The sequence below is a fragment of the Sparus aurata genome, chromosome 24 (genome assembly GCF_900880675.1).
Source record: "Sparus aurata chromosome 24, fSpaAur1.1, whole genome shotgun sequence".
NCBI classification, from domain to species: Eukaryota; Metazoa; Chordata; class Actinopteri; order Spariformes; family Sparidae; genus Sparus; species Sparus aurata.
Window position 1 is genome coordinate 5,653,644 of NC_044210.1, and position 21,220 is coordinate 5,674,863.

The 21,220-nt window shown below is 47.7% G+C and overlaps 1 protein-coding gene across 1 annotated transcript; it reads right to left on the minus strand.

The window, feature by feature from the left end:
• Positions 1 to 603: 603 nt before the first annotated feature.
• On the minus strand, positions 604 to 19,881 carry adamts5 (ADAM metallopeptidase with thrombospondin type 1 motif, 5 (aggrecanase-2)). Its single transcript, XM_030410290.1, has 8 exons — positions 18,493 to 19,881; positions 9,273 to 9,405; positions 8,867 to 9,034; positions 8,015 to 8,298; positions 6,086 to 6,269; positions 5,814 to 5,989; positions 5,549 to 5,724; positions 604 to 4,801 (listed from the first exon to the last, which is right to left on the minus strand). The coding sequence occupies exons 1-8, from the start codon at positions 19,570 to 19,572 to the stop codon at positions 4,117 to 4,119; spliced, it is 2,886 nt and encodes a 961-aa protein (XP_030266150.1). The 5' UTR covers positions 19,573 to 19,881; the 3' UTR covers positions 604 to 4,116.
• Positions 19,882 to 21,220: the final 1,339 nt, after the last annotated feature.

A 21,220-nucleotide genomic window follows, 5' to 3' on the forward strand; every position in this document is an offset into this window, starting at 1 on the left:
GCCAGCATCTTGTTATCAGAAGGTTGCTAGTTCGATTCCCCTGGTCTGCATGCTGAAGTGTCCTTGGGCAAGACACTGAGCCCCAAACTGCTCCTGATGTGCTGGTCAGCAGCCACCGCCATCAGTGCATGTGTAAATTACTGTAAGTTGCTTTGGACAAAAGCATCTGCTAAATGGTTGTTTAGCAATGAAGACAGCAACTCCCATGATCCCACACTGCTAACATATTTTAATTTGTTTTGACTAGAAGAGCCTAGCTGCATACATTTCATACTGTGCTCATTTGTCATGGGGTATATTTAGTAGGTCTGAGTACTTCTTTCACTACTGCTTCTCCCAGAAGGCCGGAAGACTTAATAGAAGCTGTTTTTGCAAGATGAATCCATCTTAGATCTTCGATATGCTCAATTCATTCACATCTTCCTGTTCCTGTTTTCTGTCCTCTTCTCTCCATTTATATGATTATAGCCCGAATACAGTTAATCCGATCTTGCTCCCTCAACTTTGCCGAGTGTGCATGTGACGACAGCGACTGTAACGCACGCGAGGCAAGTAAAATACGAACTCATTGAAGGCGTGACAAAATGAACAACACACACAAAGGTATTTAAATATATAGATTTTATGTACATATATTCATGTTGATGACTAGAAAAGAAACACTATATTCTTACAAAGGAATGATTCTGCACAGTCATACTCCTAAGTTAAATAGTAATTTGATACAAAATTACTATAATAAATAAAACTCATCTCATTGTTTTTTTTATTCACACATACCAGTTGTACAAACAATAAATTACAAGTTCAGTGCTGTGTTTCTGTCGTTCAGCGAGAGGGGTTTCCCCCACTGGAAGAGTCAGAGTAGGTTGTGTGTTTGTGTGTGTGTGTGTGTGGAGTGTGTGTGTGAGAGGGTTTTCTGTAAATACAGAAATACTGCGTGAATGGATTGTTTTCGATGGCGTGTGTTCGTGTGTGTACATTTTGGTGTAAATATGAGTTGAATACTAACAAATATATGATCGATCTAGTCATTGTACAAAAATGTCTACATAATGTAAATAAATCTGAAATGTGTGAGGGGAGAAAAAAAGAGAACGCTTTGTGAGTGGTATGTTGTGAGAGCCTCTCTCATGCTTTGTTCTCTCCTGCACAGACGGGTGAAGTTTACCACACAGGAAAATGTAACGGGTGCCAGAAATTTAAACACAATTGCTGGAAGGTATTTTAAGTCCTTTAGGTATATGTAATTAACGTCACATTGTAATGCTGGGGCATGATTACCTAACCCTAACCCAGGAGAGCTGAGGTAACACTTTGTCTTTAAGAGTACTTCAAATTTTGGACACGTTTACACAAATATGAACATATTTCATATTTTATCTCCAACAGAAGCTCTGTCTTGAACCTTATGTTCAGTGTCTACCTTCTAAAACTTTTGGTGGATGACCTTAAAGGGTAAGTTCACCAAAATGACACATAAAGCACATTTTAAAATGAAACCTATTGGTACAAAGTGATGCAGATCATTCACTTAGAAGAATAATTTAACATTACTATTCACTGTCTTGAGAATTAGACAAGAAGATTGATACCTCACTCGAATATTTCTGTTCAACATGAAGCTAGAACAAGTAGCCTGTTAGCTTAGCATTAAGAGAGTAAACAGGAAAATAGTCAATTTTACACTTTTTACTTTTGGTTTAAAAAACAAGGTGGTAATTAACCACCATAATAATAAGTTACTATTATGTTAAGAGGTGTTGGCAAGTGTATTTTCAGTCTTTTCACCCAGCCACGCAAGCTGGTTCCCTTTGCTTTATGTCTTCATGCTAAGCTACGCTAACCATTGCCTGCATCTGAATTGTTATTTAAAGGACAGGCATGAGAGTGGTATCAATCCTCTCATCTTTTTTGTCTGTGAAAGAACAAATAACTGTTTTCCAAAAATGTTAAACAACTTCTTTAAGCCAACCATAACATCCCTTTCCAAAATCAGTGTCATTTTCTTTTAGAACGAAGTAGTTCCAAAGAGATTGTAGACAGTGAGGTTAGTGAATTTTCTGACCAAAGAAGGTATTTTTCCTGGAGTTGCAAATTTGACCACTCATCATACGGGGGTTGTATTTTGATTGAAGTGACCATTTAAACTAATCCATTCTGTGGCACAGTCTGATTTGATGTAATGTGGCAAACAGCACCCATCAGGAAACAGGTTAGAACAATCTTTTTTTAAATCCGGCATGTCAAGTAGTAAAATACAGAATGAGTGAAAAAAAAGAGAAGAGAATGAAGAGAGAGTTGAATTGCAAAAGGACATTAATGACTGCATTAGTATCTCTCTTGCTGTTGTTTTGCGAGTATCCAGGGCACACATTGTCATATTAGAATTGCTTCCTACACAGATAAACAGACAAACAAACAGATATTGACCCACACACACGCAAAAAAATGAGGACCGTAAACCTCCCAGCACCAGCTTAATGATTGATACAAATGGAACTGAGAGTGAAGTAAGCTTCAAGACGCAGGAGAGGACGAAAAACATCATGTTCCTGGGTACATACTGCATGTGCTGACAACACAGGCCTGGATACATGAATGTGCTGGCGCACAACACACACACACACACACACACACACACACACACACACACACACACGTATAAAAATCAAGCATTGCCCCAAACCTGTGAGTCATCATTAACCTCCATAAAAGTTAAGGAGTGTCGTGGTTACTTTGCCCCTTTGTCAATTTAACTGTTGAAAAGTTTGTCCTCTGAAGGCCACCGTACGCTCCCATCGCACCATGCAGCCATTTTTTTTTTTTACACTGAACAGTTGATTATCAGTTTAAGCACAATCAATACCATTTTCATTAGGAAGACATTTCTTCCCAACTGCTTAAAGGCTTGAGAAAGAAGAATTATCTGAACAGTTAAAGATTGGGTACAATCAATCTGTTTTGGTCACAAAGACAACCTCCCATTGGGGTTGTTCTGATAGCAACACCAGTATCAGAAATGTGATTCGAAGTCAATTAAAGACACAAACGTATATAGTCGGGGCATATGGGTAGCCCTGATCCAGGACCGTCAAACAAACTATGTACGTACATCTCCTGCTACTTGGACATTTTGGTCACTTAGCGGCTCATGAAGGGAGGAGTTTTGGTTGGCAATCTCCTCAGCACCTGGAAGATAAGGAGACCACCGTTCTCTTCAGTAATAATGCACACTCAAATACACCCTTTGGCAATCAGTAGTTCCACTGACAGCACTGCTGCTGACATGCACCCAAGTTGGTCGCCGAAAAATATTCCCGTGCAGCCTTCGACTTTACGTGGTTTGTCGTTTTTTGAAAGACCTTTTCTCGCTTGGAGTAGATCATGCATCTAGCGAGCCATTCAGTCAGAGAAATGTCCAAGTACTGGGGATCACAATCCAGGACTGTGGAATGTAGCATGACGGTGGTGGGACAGGGCTACAATACAGGCAGAAATTACGACATGGTGAATAACGAGTGCTTCCCAACGTTGGGGCTCTTGTCTCGGACACACACACACACACACACACACACACACACACACACACACACAACAAAAGACAAAAGGGGTGCCACTTCCAAATCCCCACAGTGATTAGAACACATGGAATAGCATAGAAAACAAAAAACCAAAACAAAAAAAACACGACACGCATGCCATTACAGGGCAACACACTAAGCCTCCAGGATCTGGAGACAGAAGTAAAGACAATCAGTTACTGTCCATGTGGAAATGACATGCAATTAAGTCCTTAGCTATGCCAGGGCCATGCTTGTCATTATCATACGGAAATTGTCCTCCGTCCTACTTGTGCTCTGCATAGCCACTATGATTCCAGGACATTCCTCTGGCATATAGTCAGGCACATCCATGCCAATCTGTCTCTGAGTCTCTGTGTATCTGCTCTAGGCGCTTTCAGCCAACATTCACAGTCCCGTTGAAGGTTCTTTGACCTAAATTCATTGGTCCACAGTCCTACTTCCAGCTCTTGAGACCTCTATCAAATGTACAGATTAAGGTTCTTTCAACAAAGTGTTTCTTGTCGGACACAGTTTTTGCTCTCCTGCCGCCTCAACATTTCTTTACCAGACAGTGTTTGAAGGCAGAGGGGCGGGAACCCAGCAAGCAGCCCTTGGACAGTTTCCCGTCCCGGTCCTTACACTGCACTGTCCGGCTCTGCCAGCCAGTGTCACAAGTCCTAGAGCAGGTCATCCAGGTCCCCGTTACCCACTGGGGCCCTGGTGTTGGTGTGGAGGGACCTGGGGCTGTAGGTAGCCTCGCGAGGAGGACAGGAGGAGCAGTTGTAGTGGTGCTACTGGTGGTGGTGGTTCTTGTCGTGGTCGAGACTGTTGTAGTGCTCTGCACAGGGACTGATTTTGGGTTTGGGATGAGCGGAGCTGACGGCTGCTGTGGGGCTATCCGGCGAGGCATAAAGAAGCTATAACGAACATCCAGGGGCTTTTTAGCATCTGTCGCTAGAATCTGGACCACCAAGGCTTCTTGAAGGGCCCCAGGACCCATGCTGTGAAGCCATTCATCCCTTTGGCTCCAGCCACTGTAGTTGAGCACAGAACCGTTGAGTGGGATGATTGTCTCGGAGGTGGAGATCATGAACTTTCCATTTAGGAGGTACTCATTGCTGGGGCGTCTAAGGGCCAGGTAGGCGGTGTAGCGGGTCTGGTCCTTGGCCTTGTGCTGACGAACCTTGATATGGGTGGAGCCTGCAGGGATCTTCACCACATCGGTGTAGCCCTTACTGTTCGTCAAGAAATAAAGCAGAAGAGAGGTCAGAATAATACCTAAAACAGTGTTGTCGTGGTGTTGACTTCTTGCATTTGGACGACAACATTATATTACCCGGTTTGTTAATTTTGTTCCAGGGTTTATTAGCTTTTAATTGAAATACGAGCTGAGATGAACAATTATACCACTAGTTCAGCTAATTCAAACGATGAGGTGGACTTTTTTTTTGTTGGACCACTAAGTTATATTAGCTGCCTTGCTTGTTTTGTAGCTGGTTTGGCTTTAGATCAAAATAGAAGCTAATATCGCTAATATATATAGCCAATTTAGCTAATTCAGATGCTGAGGTTGATATATTTGACATCATACATGGAAAGTCCTTGCAGGATTAATACCACCACGAATCTGAAGCGACCTGTTAGCTTGTTACTCAGGAGTGGAAGCAGAGGTGCCGTGAGCTAACTGAACGGTGTACCTACACGGATTAGGCCATGTGGGTTGCATTCAAGTTATTTCGAACAATAAACATGTCCTTGTCTCTGGAGCCTTTTCATGTTCTTCCCATTCTGCCCACATGAAGCGAATGCAGCATTATCATGTCATCACACTGTGAAACCCGTGAGACATCTCCTAAAAAAAATACTTTCAACATTTCTCCAAATTCTGCATGCGCTAACCTGCCGTCACCGGACTGAGACTCCTGCCGATATGTGCATGGAATGTAAAGACATACAGCGCACGGTGTTCACATTTTTCATACCTCTTCTTGGTGAAGTTGCCCACCACGCGTATGCATCCCGTGCTGTCGCCTCCGCATATGCCGCACTTGTCGAACTGGAGCTTGGAGCCGATGATGCCGTCGCAGCCGGTCCGCACGCATTTCCCTTTCACGCACACCGAGCTGCTGTATGGACGACATTCGGTCCCGTCTACCACCTGAAGACAAGGGGTTTCGAGATCAGTACTGCGTTTTTTTTCCTCTCCATTAAATGCACCGTACCCTTAAAAGAAGACAACGAACTTACCCTCTGAGAGAACACCACATAGTATCCGGTTCCTTTCGCTCTGCAGGTCAACTTGCACACATCTTTCGGGAGGACTCCTGCGTACTTTGGCACCCACTCAACAAAGGTCTTCACCCCTTTAGGATCTGTCTGGGGGCCGTTGCGCACCTCGCACTGCTCCTGCCGGAAACTCTTATCTGCAGAAAAGTTCCATTAGAAAAAGTTTAAAAATGAAACTCTGTGTTCAGTTTGATGAATAAACATCAGCGCTGACGTCAAGCTGTCACACTCACTTGATGGAGGACACTGTGTGACGCTGCAGGACCGATAGATGGCTCTCTTGCCCGTGCAGTAGCGGCCGTTGTTCCGCGGCGGCGGGTTGTTGCACAGGCGCTGGGCGAACTGCACCCCGCCTCCGCACGTTCTGGAGCACGCGCCCCAAGGACCCCAGGAACTCCAGCTGCCGTGGTTGGACGCCTGGGAGAGCGAGGAGAGGCGGAGCAAAGAGGAGAGGGGAGATGAAAGATGAGATGAGGAGTTCGCGGGGGGGGGGGGGAGATGACAGCGGAGGAGAGATCAGAGAGTAGAGAGGGATGAGTAGAAAGGAAAGAAGGAGAATGGAGGAGATGAGAGAGGACAATTAGCGCTCATCGTGCTGGGAGTCAGAGCGGCTGCCGGCCAAGCCACGTGTCACAGGGAAAGCCCTTTGGAGAGAGGTTTGCGATAAAGAAAATGTGGCAATAATTGCGGCGCGGAAGACAGAAAAAGGAACGAGGCTATCCTTATCAAGACAGCGTGACTGGATCGGTGGCGTAACGGCTCACATGCTCCCCTTGAGGAACAGCCTGAATGGAATACTTCAGGTGATAAACTTATTTTTGTGTTTTTCTTCCAACCAGTGCTACATGAGTCATCAGTGATAAAAAAAACAAAAACCACTGGATCAGTAGCATTTAGTTCTGCAAAGCTTTTGGGAAAAAGGCTTTTCCATTTTAGTTCCACTGCTGAGGCCTTTTTTTTTCTTTTTTTTCTTTTCCACAGTAAAGGCTACTTAATCCGCAATCATACTACAAGAAATATATGGAGTTTTAAAGAGTCCTGAGGTCTAAAATGGAGGGGCTTAGCGTCGCTCCGAGCAGTAAACCGGTCGTCATACAAGGCAGTGAAAATGAAGCGTGTCAGGACTTGGGCCGGATCCACGCTCGCAGTCGTCTGCCAAGGATCGAGTCAGACCCATCAAACGTCATGTGACAAATAATCTCAAAGAAAATACTTTTTTTCTCTCTCTCTCTCTCTCATTCTTTTTGACTTTCACTCTCTTTCCCTCCACAACAGACACACACACACACACCCGCAGTGACGACAGCCTGCCAAGAACAGATCTGGTCTTTTAACTCATTACGGCCAAATTCAATTTAGATCTGTTTAAGTGAGGCCAAGAGCATAAATAGCACAGTTCAGCAGTGGCATAAATAACACAGACCACACAGCGAAGTCGCATAAAGAATCCGTGACTTATTTTTCCTCTTCAAGTGTCTCTCGCTCTTTCTACTTCTTCTTTTCCTAGGTGCCCTGTGCACTTTGTCTCCCGCAGACAAATTTGGACAATGCGTGCTTAAAATACCAGTTTTTGAACTATAAAAAGGAATCTATTTTAGATTTTGTCTCTCTTTCTGTCTCACCGTCTACCTCCGCGTCGTCTTCCGATTCACGCTCCTGGCCAAGTCGCAGTGGTGCGGGGTTATACAGCAGGCGCATATCATATTGACGTTTCTGCAGGACTTGTCATATTATGTTCAAATCCCTATGAGCGGACTTTCACAGGGTTCCAGACTAACTTTTCACACTGGTTGCACTGGTGCATCTTACTTTTTCCATTGAGGCGCATTTAGTCCTCGGTGCATTTTGTCGCCAATTTTGGGGAAGAGTGCACTTTTTTTTAAGTAGGTATACCTGTGCTTCTTGCAAATATGCCCCCAATGTTTTAGCTTTTTATAAAGCAAAATTGTCCTTTTTCTACCCTTCCAGTTCTCCAGTACTCTAACCTTATCTGAGCCCAAACCACCATGAGTCCTAACCCTAACCAAGTGTTTTTTGTGCCTAAACCTAACCAGTCCATAAACCTCGTGTAACATAAAAAAGATAAATTAACCCGAAGAAGCAAACATTTTTCTGGCCATTGGGTTGCTTCCTTATATTCTCATACCGTCCATCTGTCTTACCGAGTAGTGTCTCTTGCGGGTCTTGTCCACGCACTTCCCCTGCAGGCAGATGCGTCCCTTCCCGCAGGGCGTTCCCTCCACCGCCGGCAGCTTCTTGGTCAGGCACACCATCTGGCCCTGGCGAATCACGGCGCACCACAGCCGAGAGCACACGTCCATGCCGGGGCAGACCGTGTACTCGGGGCCGAAGGCCAGCCGACACTGGCGGACGGCGTCGTAGCTCTGCCCCGGGAGCTCCTCGGGGCCCAACAGGGGCTGGCGAGGAGAATCTAGGAGACACTCGGCTGTGGCAGGAAAAAAGAAGGGAGGGATTTTAAAGAACGGCTCTGCTACCTCAATACTCTCAGCAGGTGACTGGCGTATGAAAATCTATTTTAGTCTATAAGGTCACCAGAAGTGTTGGAGCTGCAGCAGCAGCTGCACTGTCAAGTTTGAAACAATGCTGTTTCCACATGAGTAATGCCAAACCCGTTTCTTAGCAAAATGTCAACAGGCGATGCTTTATGGCCGTGATGAATGAAACTACTTGATGAAACGGGAAAGCAAAGAATGACTCAACTTGATTTCCTGCCAGTGATCTGTCTTTGGCTGCACTGTAACTACATTTTTTTTTTTTACAAAGTTAATAGGATTGTAAATAACTCTTTAGCAGCAGAGATTAAAGCTTTGTTTCTTAGTAAACAGCTCTCAGTGACAGGTACTGTGGGAGTAAAGCAAATTCACATGGATGCAATTTGTACACCGAGGGAAATAAAACTCATACCGGCTGGGAAAAGTTCTCACTAGTAAAAGAACTAAGAGCCCCTCTTTTTCCCATGCTTTTATTTTCCCTATTTTTTCTCCCACTCTCACCGTTTCCATCGTCGAAGAAGTCCGTGATGGTGGCCGAGGTGCAGCGGCTCCAGGGTTTGGAGGCGTCGATGGAGGTGAGGATGGACGACATGAGCCGCTTGTCGCTGTTCACGCCGAAGCGCTCCTCGCAGAACTTGGAGTCGTCGTGGGACAAGCCGAGCAGGTGACCTGTGGCACAGAGAGGAGGTGAGAGATAAGTGATGGGTCCTGATGTGTCGTGTTTGCACATGCAGCGCGATTGGGAAAAGAAAACACCCGAGCACAGAGGCGCATCAGGTGCATGACATCAGACATTACCCCCGTGATATTAATCAACAGGTGAGATGTGCTGACAGACGGCACGTGCAAGCCCCGGCGTGCTTATGTCTTTGTGCGCTTGTTGTGTGTGCTGCGTATCCATGCCTACCTATCTCGTGAGCGACGGTGAAGGCGGCGTGAAGGCCGTCGTCCTCGATGACGGCGCAGCTTCTCTCCGGAGTGCAGATGGTGCCGACGTCCGCCATGCCCAGGGTGTCGCAGGAGTGGTGGCCGCAGAGGTCCTGGACAAAGGAAATGCTGTAAGTTTAAATAAGCACTTCATAGAAGGTCAGTGGAGGAAGAATCAGTCTTCTATCCACGTAGCCCGTCTCGCACGGTGAAGTTATGTCTTATAATTTATGCCTATATTCACGTCAGAGGTGAGGTCAACTCGAGGCTGAACATGTGAGGGAGCCGACCGGAGACACACTGAGCGGTGCTGGCTCAGGCGTGTGTGAGCTGACCAATCAGAGGCGTATACAGCGTATTCAACTTTAATCAAGTTCTCCTGCAATTAAGTCTTGCGATGCCATAACGCTAGACGGGCTTGTGAGGGACAGATTTAAAGAGGACAGTAAGGCTCCAAAAACAGCAGGTACACCTCCCACAATGCACTGCTTTAGAGCCTCCCTGCCTGTCAAACACCACAAGCTCCCAGCTCGTACACACAGAGGCCCAAGCTGAGACATTCAAGCGATGTCAGTGGAGCGTCCCTTTAGAACGCCTTCAAAACCCGCTTCCTTCCTGTGCCTCCACCATCTCTGTCTGCCTCATGGGGTGCCACAGCACATAGTATTGATCTTTGTTTTGATTCCCACACATGTCCATGCAGATGAGGCCCCGGGGCGCGCTGCTCGGCCCGGCTGAATGTGCAGCGATCGATCGCTTAATCACGGCGGGCTCACGCGCCTGCACACGGGGCCCCGTCTGTCTGTGTGCACGCCCGGAGCGTGCTTTGAATGTACACGCAAGACGCGCACAGACGTATGGAGACAAACATCCATGCACGTGCACATGAGAACATCCAAAAAAGAAAAAAAACACACACACATCCCGCGGAGAGGATGGATCGTCATGTTAAGTGGCGCTGACAGGCCTGCTGGGTCGTGTGTGAGAGGCTCTCCGGGGAGGGTGTTTACCCGTTCGGGGCAGATCCCTTTGGAACAAACCGCCTTGTGTTCTGCGCTCGCACACATGACTGACTGGGTGGGACCACCTCACACACACACACACACACACGCAAGCACACTCGTACCTGTGAACAAATGGTAATCGCACATGTAAATACCATAGAGGCACACATTCAGGCACACACACACACACATTCGGAGAGTAGGAAGAGAGCGCCCCGCTTTTTTCTGCCAAGTGTCTGCTGGATGCACATGAAGCGAACAAAGAGCGAGTCAAGCGCGCCCGCTGCATGGATGGATGGCAGCTGATGCGGGCCAAACTGTGCTGGAGCTCCTCTGAACTTTTTCCACAAAAAAAAAAAAAAAACTACAGAGGGGGAAGCCTGTTTGTTTTCACGACGAGAACGTATAGAGGCGCTTGTCTCCATATCTCGCCTGTTTCTCTTTCCCCCCCCGTTTCCCACACTCTTTCAACCCGACGTCCTTTACGCCTCCCTCCATTTTTCGTTTATTTATTCATCCACCCCCCCCCAATCCCACGCTCTGGTACAAGAACTGTTTGGGTTTCGATCTCGCTCATCCACGCGGCTTTCATTACCACAGCCCAGTGTAAGAGGAGACACGAGGGCGGGGATGTAGAAAGTGGAAATGTCCCGTTAGAAATTAAACAGCGACATGAAAAATAAATGAAATTACCCCAGAACTCAAATCATAACTGTGTGATATTTACTTCTTCCCTCCAGCAAGTCTTACAGCCTCTCGAGCACATACGAGGGAGGGAGGGAGGAAGGGAGGGAGGGGGGGGGAGGGATATGCTCAGGAATGGTGGGTGGGGATGGAGGGTTGCAGGAAATTAAAGAGAAGAACTGAGAGAACAATGAGTTACAGAAATATTGGCAGAAATAACACGAGAACAGGTGGCAAGCTGGCTGCGGAGGTCAGGAGACTATCAGAGCTCTGTGTGTGTGTGTGTGTGCTCGTGTGCGTGTGTTACAAGATCACTTACAATCTAAGCCAAGGCGTGTGTTAAACAAACAGCCAGCCAGACCCAGACACACACAACCACACACAACACACACACTCTCGCAGAGAGAGTTTAGCTCAGTCTGTGTGATGAAAACACATTTCAGGCTGATTCAACAAACCTGCTAATCAAAGTCAACAAAATCAGCTCTCCATCTTTACTCATGATTGGTCTCCAGCGATTCACAGCTCGTCTGTACATTTCATTCCATGCATACTTGTATACTACACTTGTAGTCTGGTATATTTCAGTGGGAAATATTGCACTTTTTTCGCCACGCTAGCTTCAGAGATGTAGAGACGCAAATGTGGACCGTCGGTGAACCGCTGCCATTATTTAGATCTCTTGACAGGCTCAGCCAGGATCTAATTTCAATAAATGCTTTGTGGTCTTCTACACATCGAACCTCACACACACACAGTGAAGATTTGGACAGTTATATTTTTCTGAATAAAGCTCCATCAGAGTTTCCTCTGTCCTGTCAAGTTCACAACTAAAGCCTTTAGTTTCGATGCTTAAAGTGGCCACGATTTGTTATCGTAACATTCCTGCATGCACGAAACGAATCATTAAGTCAGAATGTGTGCTTATGGTAAACCTGTAGGTACGTTTGCTATTTTCACAACACGGCTGCTGAGCGTGAAAATGACAGCTGTGTCAGTCTGGAAGTAGCGATGACACTTGAGCTGTGCGCCATTTTGCGGCAGGCGTAAAATACTGCAAATTTAGTGTCGTAACTCTGCGATCACATCACACTGCAAAAGTGAGCAGCTACAATTCAGGTTTAAAAAAAAAATAAAAAAAATCTTTCAAGATTAACAAAGACATTCTTGTAAATGTCTGTCTTGGTCAAAAAGCTACAATTCAGCCTTCAGGGCTCTCTGATTTCAAAAGCTGTGATTCGTCAGACAGTGGTCCCAGTGCTGATCCCTGAGGAACACCATATTTAACTTAAGGACAGGAGGTTGCAACATTATTGTTTTTAACATGTTGAGTTTTGCCACTCAGATATGAGCTGGACCACTTAAACTCCAGCTTGAAATCCGTCATGTTCCTAAAACTCTCTAAAGCTGTGTGTCTTTGAAACCCATACTGAGACCCGCGATCTATTTTACATTTCCATCGCAGGCAGCGCCCTTGTAGGTAAGCTTGTCACTTTTCCAGCATTTGGAAAACAACATGAGACTTTTCTTGGTGTTGAGAAGCTGTTTAGTTTTGGACATCTTTGATTAAAGCACAGATGACTGCGACTGTGGTTGCTCCAATTCCTTCAGACATATCACTGATCTGCAGTGTTTTCACTTGAACTTTTAGTACCGTTTCAGCTTACATGGACCCTCAACAGACGAGAAATAATAGCATGGAAGGGAGTTGTTCTATCGGTACCATCCACAACTTTTGCCAATGGAAATGCAGCGAGGCTGCTTTCTGTTTGAGCGAGGATCAAGTTTTTAAAAGCAGAACTGAAACCACTTACTAAGTCATTAAAGTTATGACTAGTTGAGCTGAGTAAATGGTGTAATTTTCCTTTGCAAGGAAACCGTTACCGCTTAAAGGAAACCTGAGGTAATGATAGCAAACAGGAGTGCAGTTTACAGTCACTGATGCATCACGGCGTAAAGGGGGTGAGGCTCGTGTGTTGTTACTGTGGGGCAGGCGGAACTCCCTGGCCAGTCGCGTCTGTCGACAGACCGGGGGTCAAGGCCTCGGGATCCGAGGAGCTGTCTGCAGGTTGTCAACATATGCCAGTGGACGTACAGCGCGTGTGAAATATCAAGAACAGTTACAACAAATAGAGGGACTAGCTGTGATGGGGGCGAGGCCTGGGAAATGTACACTTTAATGCAGAGACCCACGCAAACACAGGAGGAAGACGAGTGCACAGGAGTCCAAACTGTATACATGTGCACACTCACACATTCACTCTAGAACTCTGAATGATATAACCATGTGTTTGACACGTATGGAGGAAATTGATTGTGTATACGTACATGTCTTGCCCACATCAGTGTGTATCTTACATCAATCATTATGACATAAGGGCCATCTATGTGTTTCTGCAGTCTATATTCAGCTCTCAGTGGAATCATACGGTGATAACAGAATTATCTTATCATGCCATTTGTTTTCCTTTGGGGTCGTGTATTACATAGCTGTGGTATCCAATAACGACTCTGGAAAATCTGATTATCCGTATGTCATTTTGAAATACATTTGGTTTCCATTTGGCATTTAAGGTCATCCTCGTTAAAGGAAAAGTTCACCCAATAAATAAAAAATTCAGTTATTATCTACTCAAGATGGGGAAAGCTTTGCAGTCCACAAAACATTTCTGGAGCTTCACAGCAAAACGGCGTTGCAGCATTCTCCTAAACAGCTGAATTAGATGGGGACTCGTTCGAAAACGGAAAAAATAAACAACCCAAAAGAACATAAAATGGCTCTGTACAGATATTCAGGCATGATCTAAATCTCCAGAAGCCCAGAGATACCATTTTCATTGGAATAGAAGTTACTTACCAGAATCTTTACTTTAGCGGCTAAGCTAAAAGCCTTAGTGTGTACGCCATCTTGACTGGCGCACAAGCTCAACCACGTGTTCAGGGTGTTAATAACATCAGCAAGCGAGAAGCTGAAGTAGATGTGGGCCCGAGACATTACTGGTGTTTGATGAGTATATCCAAAAATACTTTATAAGTTCCCTCTGAAACCCTCGCACTAATGCACACTCCAACTTTGTATTCACACTAGCAAAGGTGGTCAGCTAGAGGCCAAACACGTAAAGGAAAAAAGTGCCATATTTCACATGTATTATTGTAAATCTGACAGCGTCCTGACCTCAAACCAGGTTGAAAAGGTGAGCACTTCAATATCTCTGGCGTCGCAAGTACCTGCTAGTTATGTCCATCCAAATATTGAAACGAAAGCTGCAAGAAGCAAAAGAAAAAACAAAAAAATATCAATGGACACGGATGTCAGTATCCCCGAAGCCCTGCCGCTCTCTCTGGCCACCTTACAGTAGGGCTTTGTCTACTGTCCGAGCTCACAACAACTGAACACAGCCATGCATAACACTTAATGTTCCCATATACACGAATGCACGCTCAGAGCGGGTCCCGAGTCCCTTCAATGTGCCCGTTGTTTTGTTCCGGTGCTGGTATGTGTGGAACAGAGTGACATCACCACACGGGTCAGCTCACCGCGGGTACGGGGTGTTAGAGTAATTGGACCTGACCACAAAGAGACAAGGTCCCCCCCCCCACCCCCAGGCCCGTCCACTCCTCCTCCCACCTCCCATCTGGGGAACAATGGGCTGGTCTGACTTCACAGTCACAAAGTCCTCAGTGGGCTTCAGTTCGAGCTCAGCGGACCACTTCACAGACGAAAAAGGTTACTTCTTTTCAGACATAATAAACTACTATTTGGTTACTTGACGCCTCTGACTTTCAGCACAATGGAGGCAGACGGTTTCCCATAACACATCTGACCTGAATCTACCGCACGTCAATGTTTGTCTTCCCCCGTCAGGATTCCGTCGAGGTTACAACCAAAGTTATTTGGTGTGAGAAAATCCCTGGCACATTACCACGCCTCGTGCAGCCGACTGCTTTTTCCCCGTCTCAACCTGAGATGCGTGAGGTATGACGCACCTGAGCAAAATCGAGTTATGTCCTGAGAGGCGTTCTGTTCAGTTGGAAACTCCAATTGCTGGAGAAAACAAAAAAAAAAAAGATGAATTCGCGCAGCTCTCGACACTGAACCTTCGGCCGGTCTTTTTAAAAATGATTGATGGCGGAAAGGAAAGTGTGGTTCTCATAAAGGATGTCACCCTCTTAACATTCCACATTTGTTTCCTTTGCAGCACTGTCGCGAGCGCACACACACACGCGCACACACACACACATTCCTCAAGAAAAATGACTCAAGAATGTGACTCTTTAAATTTCACTTTCACTCAATCACACAGCTGGACGACGCCGCTCTTCTGGCATCATACGGCCTCATACTGATGACTGACAAGGTGAAGTTAAAACTCCTGTAAGGTAATGTAAGCCAGTGTCTGCTTTTCTTGGCTCATTAAAGGTGCATTATGTCGTTTTAGGGAAGAAATACAGCAGAAATGTTACAGACAGGGATCAGAAACCCACCTCATAATGTCGATCAGAGGTCTGTGCTGTGTGACAGTGCTAGAGTGGATGATTATACGCTCTGTGCACATGAGAGTGGGATCACCTGCTTCTACTGCTGACAGGTAACATCTTCAGTGCGACCTCGACGGCCAACAGTGCAGATGAGTCGCGTGTGAATGAAGGTAAGGAGACGGGTGAATGAATAATGCAAGTGTCTGCGACAGGTGAGACAGACATTCAGTGCTGGTTGGTCCAAAGCAGGGTTATAAAACACTGTCTGCAAAACTTGTATTTTCTTTGTTTTGAGTCACTCCAATGACCATGTGTCGTTTTTTTTCATTTACAGTTAATTCTTCATCATATGCCGATACATTCTTTCTTCCGTTAATCAATACTGTATGTGCCTACATACAGTTTCAGAGGTTTAAAGGGACAGTTCACCCCAAATGCAAAAATACATATCCTTCATCTTACCTGTAGCACTATCTATCCATCTAGATTGTTTTGGTGCGGGTTGCCCAGTTTTGGCAATATCGCAGTAGAGATGTCTGTCTTCCCTCAGACACAATGGAACTAGATGGCGCTTGACCTGTTGCGCTCAAAGTGCCAAAAATAAGTATATATTTGAAAAATTCCCCAACAATGTCTCTTTCTTGAAATCTTGAGCCGGTTACTCAAGATAATCCAAGAGGTCTTTTGTTGTGTTTCACGTAGGAACTATTTTTCTTTCGATCGACCTACACCAACCAACTGTAACCCCGCGCAGTAGGAAACATCGCATGTGCTCATGGGCAAGAGGCTCAAGTTGTGACGACTTGAGATGCAGACGTTAATGGCGTCCTCCTCGGCTGAGCAGTAACGTTAGCTGGCTTAGATTGCTAACAATAATGCCATCTGTCAATACCTGATACGAGTGGCTGCTCGATCTGAGTAGCACATGCATAGGTATCTGCCATCTCGTTTTTGTATTCAATTCATCATAAACAGGCTTTATAAACATGGAAAATATAAGAGAACTTGTCCAAATACTTCAACAGTACACAATAATAGCAATATAAACATATGCTATGCTACGCTACCGCTGCCTAAAATAACCATTAGCAAGTATAATACACTAGCTGTCCAAGATGGTGGTTGAGCTGCGTTGTTGCTAACTAGATTTGGTAGTTACGGCGTCTTCCTTGGCTGAGCTGTAATGTTAGCTAGCTTAGTTAGCTTAGTTAGTATATGCACGCTTCCTTCTGCGCGTAACGCGGTTTGTGGGTGTACTTCAGGGCTGCAACTGAAAACCGTTCTTTTCATAGTCGATTAACTTGTTGATTAATTTCTTACCAATTAGTAGTTTGGTCTATAAAATTAAAGAAATTGTTGACGAATGTTTACAGCTCTAGCGTTTCGTATATATCACTGGGCAGCAGGGAGGCGTGCGGTCACTCAATGAAGAGAGGCTCGCTAAGAAAGCTAGCTAACGTTACAGCTCAGCCGAGGAGGACGCCATCAATATTTACACGCCAGCAAGAGTCCGTGAGTAGACGCGCGCAAAACCTGGCAACTCAGATCAAATCAATCAATGTGGTTAACAACGATACAGGTAAGAGGAAGAACACGTAGTTCTGATTTTTGGGTGAGTGGGTTGGACTGGGTATTTTAATACGGTCATAGCTGAGGAAGAATAGAGTAACATCAACACTATACCACCTGTCATGTTTCATTAGTTCCCTGCCAATATTGACTTTTTACCTTCCTGTCCTGCGGCTGCCTCAGAAGTATCTGGATAACTGTTTCCATGCCCGCCTGACCCCGCCAACCCCTGCCAAAACCCAACCACCAGAGGATGGCACCGTCCTCTGCCCTGGCTCTTCCCGTCTTGCCCTTGCAGGTGTAGTGGCAACGGGGTTAGTGAGGTTGGCACACGAGAACCGGGCGACTTCGCCAGCTCGCTGACCTCAGGTATGAACTACCAGCTGGCTTGCCAGCGCATGACGCCGCCAGCCCCGCTGCCAAAACGCCAAGGAGATCCGAGGTAATTCCCCTGGCGCTTGCTTTTCTTTTCCGCTCCGAAGGCCAGTGCGAGACCCTGCATGAGCTTAACACACCGCAGTCCAAGGCGAGCTATCTGACACGTCAACTGGAGCAAAACCACCATGAAGCCACACCCGGGGAGAGGTGAAAAATGCACGGAGATGTGCTGCAAGGGATGGCGAGGAGCAGGAGGAGGAGGAGGAGGAGGAGGGATAAATGAGTGTGGTCTCGGTAAACGTACGGCTTCTCACAGGACGGATGTGTTTGTTTTTCTGACAGCTCCCCAGCCCTGGCTGACAGACGCTGGAGAAGTAACTGGGAAAAAATGTGCAGACTGGAGTGATGAGGGAGGGAGGGAGGCAGGGAGGGAGAGGGGAGGCTGGGATGACTGCCTAATTAAGTGCAGTTTCAGGGGGGAGTTTCAGGGATATTTCTGCAGTGCACCCAGCGGCTGATTTCAAACCTCCTGCCTTGGGAAGAATGTGCGTGCACGCGCCGCAGATCACTCACTCACTCACTCACACACACACACGCACACTCAGAGGCTTCGGGGCTGTCAGGGGACTGGGAGGGGGAGGCTGGAGACAGAAGAGCCCGCCTAGAAAAAACACCAGGCGCAGGAAATTTTTTTGGAGTGCTGCGCTGCTTTTACGCGCGCAGGATTCGAGAAGAACGAGAAGGAGGGGAGAGAAAAACATAGACAGGACGGGTGGATGTAAGCCGGGGACATGTGTGGAGCAGGTGGAGCACGACTTTTGTGTGAGCAATTCATGGGAAGGGGGAGATGAAGTGCAGCCAGACTAGAGAAGATGATGTGTGTCAGTCATTTTTTTTTTCATTACAGTGTGTTTTGCCGTTTATAAACTATTTGTGTTAAGCCAGCCGAGGACTAATCTGCAGCCGCTTAGCCACAGTCAGTCAGCTACCGCCGCGTGCGCCATCAAAATAAAAACAAACCGTGGCGTCACGCCGGGGCGCCGCGAGCGGAGCGGACAGGTGGAGGAGGAAGGGAAGTCTGTTTACCTGCCTGGTGAAGAGGATGGCCGCGTCGTGGTGGTGCTGGTGGTCGTCGTCCAGCGGGTTCTGCTGGTTCTGCCACTTGCAGAAGCTCTTGAGCGTCGCCGCGGCGTTCTTGGACACCTCGAGCCCCTTCTCCTTCTCCGTCACCGTGGTCACTTTCACCACCGTCAGCCGGATGGGGTTCTCGATGCTGGCGTGCCCGTACAGCTTGGAGGCGATGGAGGCCAGCGTGAGCAGGTAGTGGTTCAAGTCCTTGCCGTACTTCTTGGCCATGGTGTCGTCGGCCACCAGAAGCAGCTCCACGTGCCTGGCGCGAGAGACCGACCTCTTGGGCCGCGCGCCACGCTCCGGAGCGGCCGCTGTGGAGAGCTGGCTCCACCACCTCCGCCCGCGCGCTCCGTGCTCATCTCCGTCCCGCTCCCCCTTCCCGCGACCTCTCTGCCGGCGTCTCCGCACCGTGTCCCTGCGTCCTCTGCGCCCGTCGCGCGTCCCGCAGCTCTCGCGACCCTCGCGCTCGGCTTCGAAGCTGAAACTCTCGCGCGTGAACACGTGGAGCGCGCTCTCCGCGTCCTTGTCCTGCAGGGCGCGCACGTCGTGCTCGTGTCCCTTCGCCCTGATGATCGGTGTGATGGTGTAGCGTGCATGGCTCACGGCGAAGAAGCCCTCGAGTCCCCCCCCGCAGAGGTTGAAGACCGCCAGGGACTCCGGGTTGGAGTCCACTGTCCCGCGGTACACGCACTCCCGCTGCAGAGGCGCGGGGTTGTCCCCCATCATAGCGAGCACATACTGGGGGCTGAAATGATGCGACAGCACCGACTCGTCCCGCTCCATGTCCAGCTGAAAGCGGCTCCCATCCAGGTACACCAGGTAGCCCACCTTCCCTCCTCCGTGGTAAATCCGGTCAATGGTCCGCACGACCCCGTCTGTCCTCCGGGCAGGTGCGAGGAGCGACCCGTTCGCAGGTGGAAGATAGAAACCCTGGAAAGTAGACAGCCCGGCTCCCAGCTCCAGCTCCACGACGCACAGCAACAGTAGCCGAAACCAGAGCATGCCCTCGGCCAGAGCACCAAGGAGCCGCACCATTGTTCATTCCAACCCGCACAACATCTACGTATCCGCTAAAACGAGCCGGGACCGGCCGGAGAGACAACTTTGAGCGTGCGTTCCTCCAAAAAGCGCATCCTCCGGGTGTCCAAATCCCCCATGAAAACACACACAGGAGTAACCAACAGGCGAGCAAACAAAACCATTGAGGAGCAGAGAGAGAGAGGGAGAGAGGGAGAGAGAGAGAGGGGAGAGGAAGAAAAAAATGGAAAAAGAAAAAAGAGCAGCAGAGAGGAACTGTGTGCAGGCTGGAGAGCACTGAGCTGAACTTGGAGAACAAAAACACAAAGTTTGCTCTTAATAGGACCCGGAGAGAAAAAGTCCTGCCCCCTTTGCGCTCAATCACCACTCCTCCACCCCCCCTCTCCCTCTCCTCTCTCTCTCTCCCCCCTCCTCTCTCTCTCTCTCTCTCTCTCTCTCTCTCTGTCTTCCTCAAATCAGAGTAGAAGTCAAGTGCTGAAGGAGAGTAGAGAAAAACCTGAACAATGCTGTCACTGGAGGGTTTTCCCGGTGGCTCGGCGCAGGAAAAGAAGAGTCCGGCACAGAGCTTCTTTAATCACACCGATAGAGAGGGGAAGAAGTCTGAGGGAATAAATCAGACACTCATGAGCTGACTCACCTCATGGCATCAACAAAACAGAGCTCCGGGTCCAACACCATTAACCTCGGCTCCAAAGCGTCTCCATTAAACGCCCGCCTGTTATTTTTAACACTTGTGCCACTTTGGCTCCTTTAATAATTGAAGGCTGAAAGTCCAGCGTGGAATCGGGGAGTCACAGCAAACTAGAGGGGGAATAGATAATTTATGGCCGCGCCTGAATAAGAGTTCTGGGAGTTCACCGTTCCTGTGCGAGACGTTTAATGGTGTGTGTGTGCATACATACAGTACGTGTGTGAGTGCAGGTGTGTGACTGGAGCTGTCTCGGTTGTTTATCGTGCCTTTAGGGAGCCGTGTGTGCCGCTGCCAATGGGATGTCATACTTGTGCGATGAGAGCAGATTTAGCCACGCGTACCTCACTCTGTGTCACACACACACACACACACACACACACACTCTCTCTCAGAGGGGCAGCCGGGTGGAGAGTGGCTTTTCTTTAAAAGTCCTAAAAGTTCCGAGACACTGCTCATTTGCTGAGTCACCTAACAGCTATTACCTTTGCACACCACTGAGGGGGTTGTTTTTCGGTGTGTGTCTCGCATGCCGAGAGGGAGGCCTCTCTTTGTGGATGCACTGGAGAGCAGATATTACGTTTCGGCTCCCTGTCGAAAAAAAAACACAACAAGTTGACAGCCCCACAGCGGCTCTCCCTTAATCCAAAGCCCCTTCTACGTGACTGAGCGGTGTGGGTAGTGTGGCGGTAGGGGACGCGGCCAGGGAGTGGGCGTGAGACAGTGGGTGGAACGGCGGGGAGCGCATGCGGCCAAGAGCGGAACACGGTGTGCTGCCACCGTAAGCCTCGCCGCCCCTGTCAAATCCCACCGTGGTACAATCCACACATGAAACATCCCACACGAAGGGGACGCACTCTGCAGAGACACGAGCCTCCGGAGAGACGGTGACGGTTCAGGTTCCATCGACGGAAAACAGACGCAGGTTTAGACTCGAGTCATGTCAATGTCACTACG

Coding starts and splice junctions, on each gene's coding strand:
- adamts5 (XM_030410290.1), bottom strand. CDS start 19,572: ATGGTGCGGCTCCTTGGTGCTCTGGCCGAGGGCATGCTCTGGTTTCGG. Junction 5,990..6,085: donor CACACAGTGTCCTCCATCAA/GTGAGTGTGACA, acceptor ACTTTTCTGCAG/ATAAGAGTTTCCGGCAGGAG. Junction 4,802..5,548: donor GGCAACTTCACCAAGAAGAG/GTATGAAAAATG, acceptor CTTGACGAACAG/TAAGGGCTACACCGATGTGG.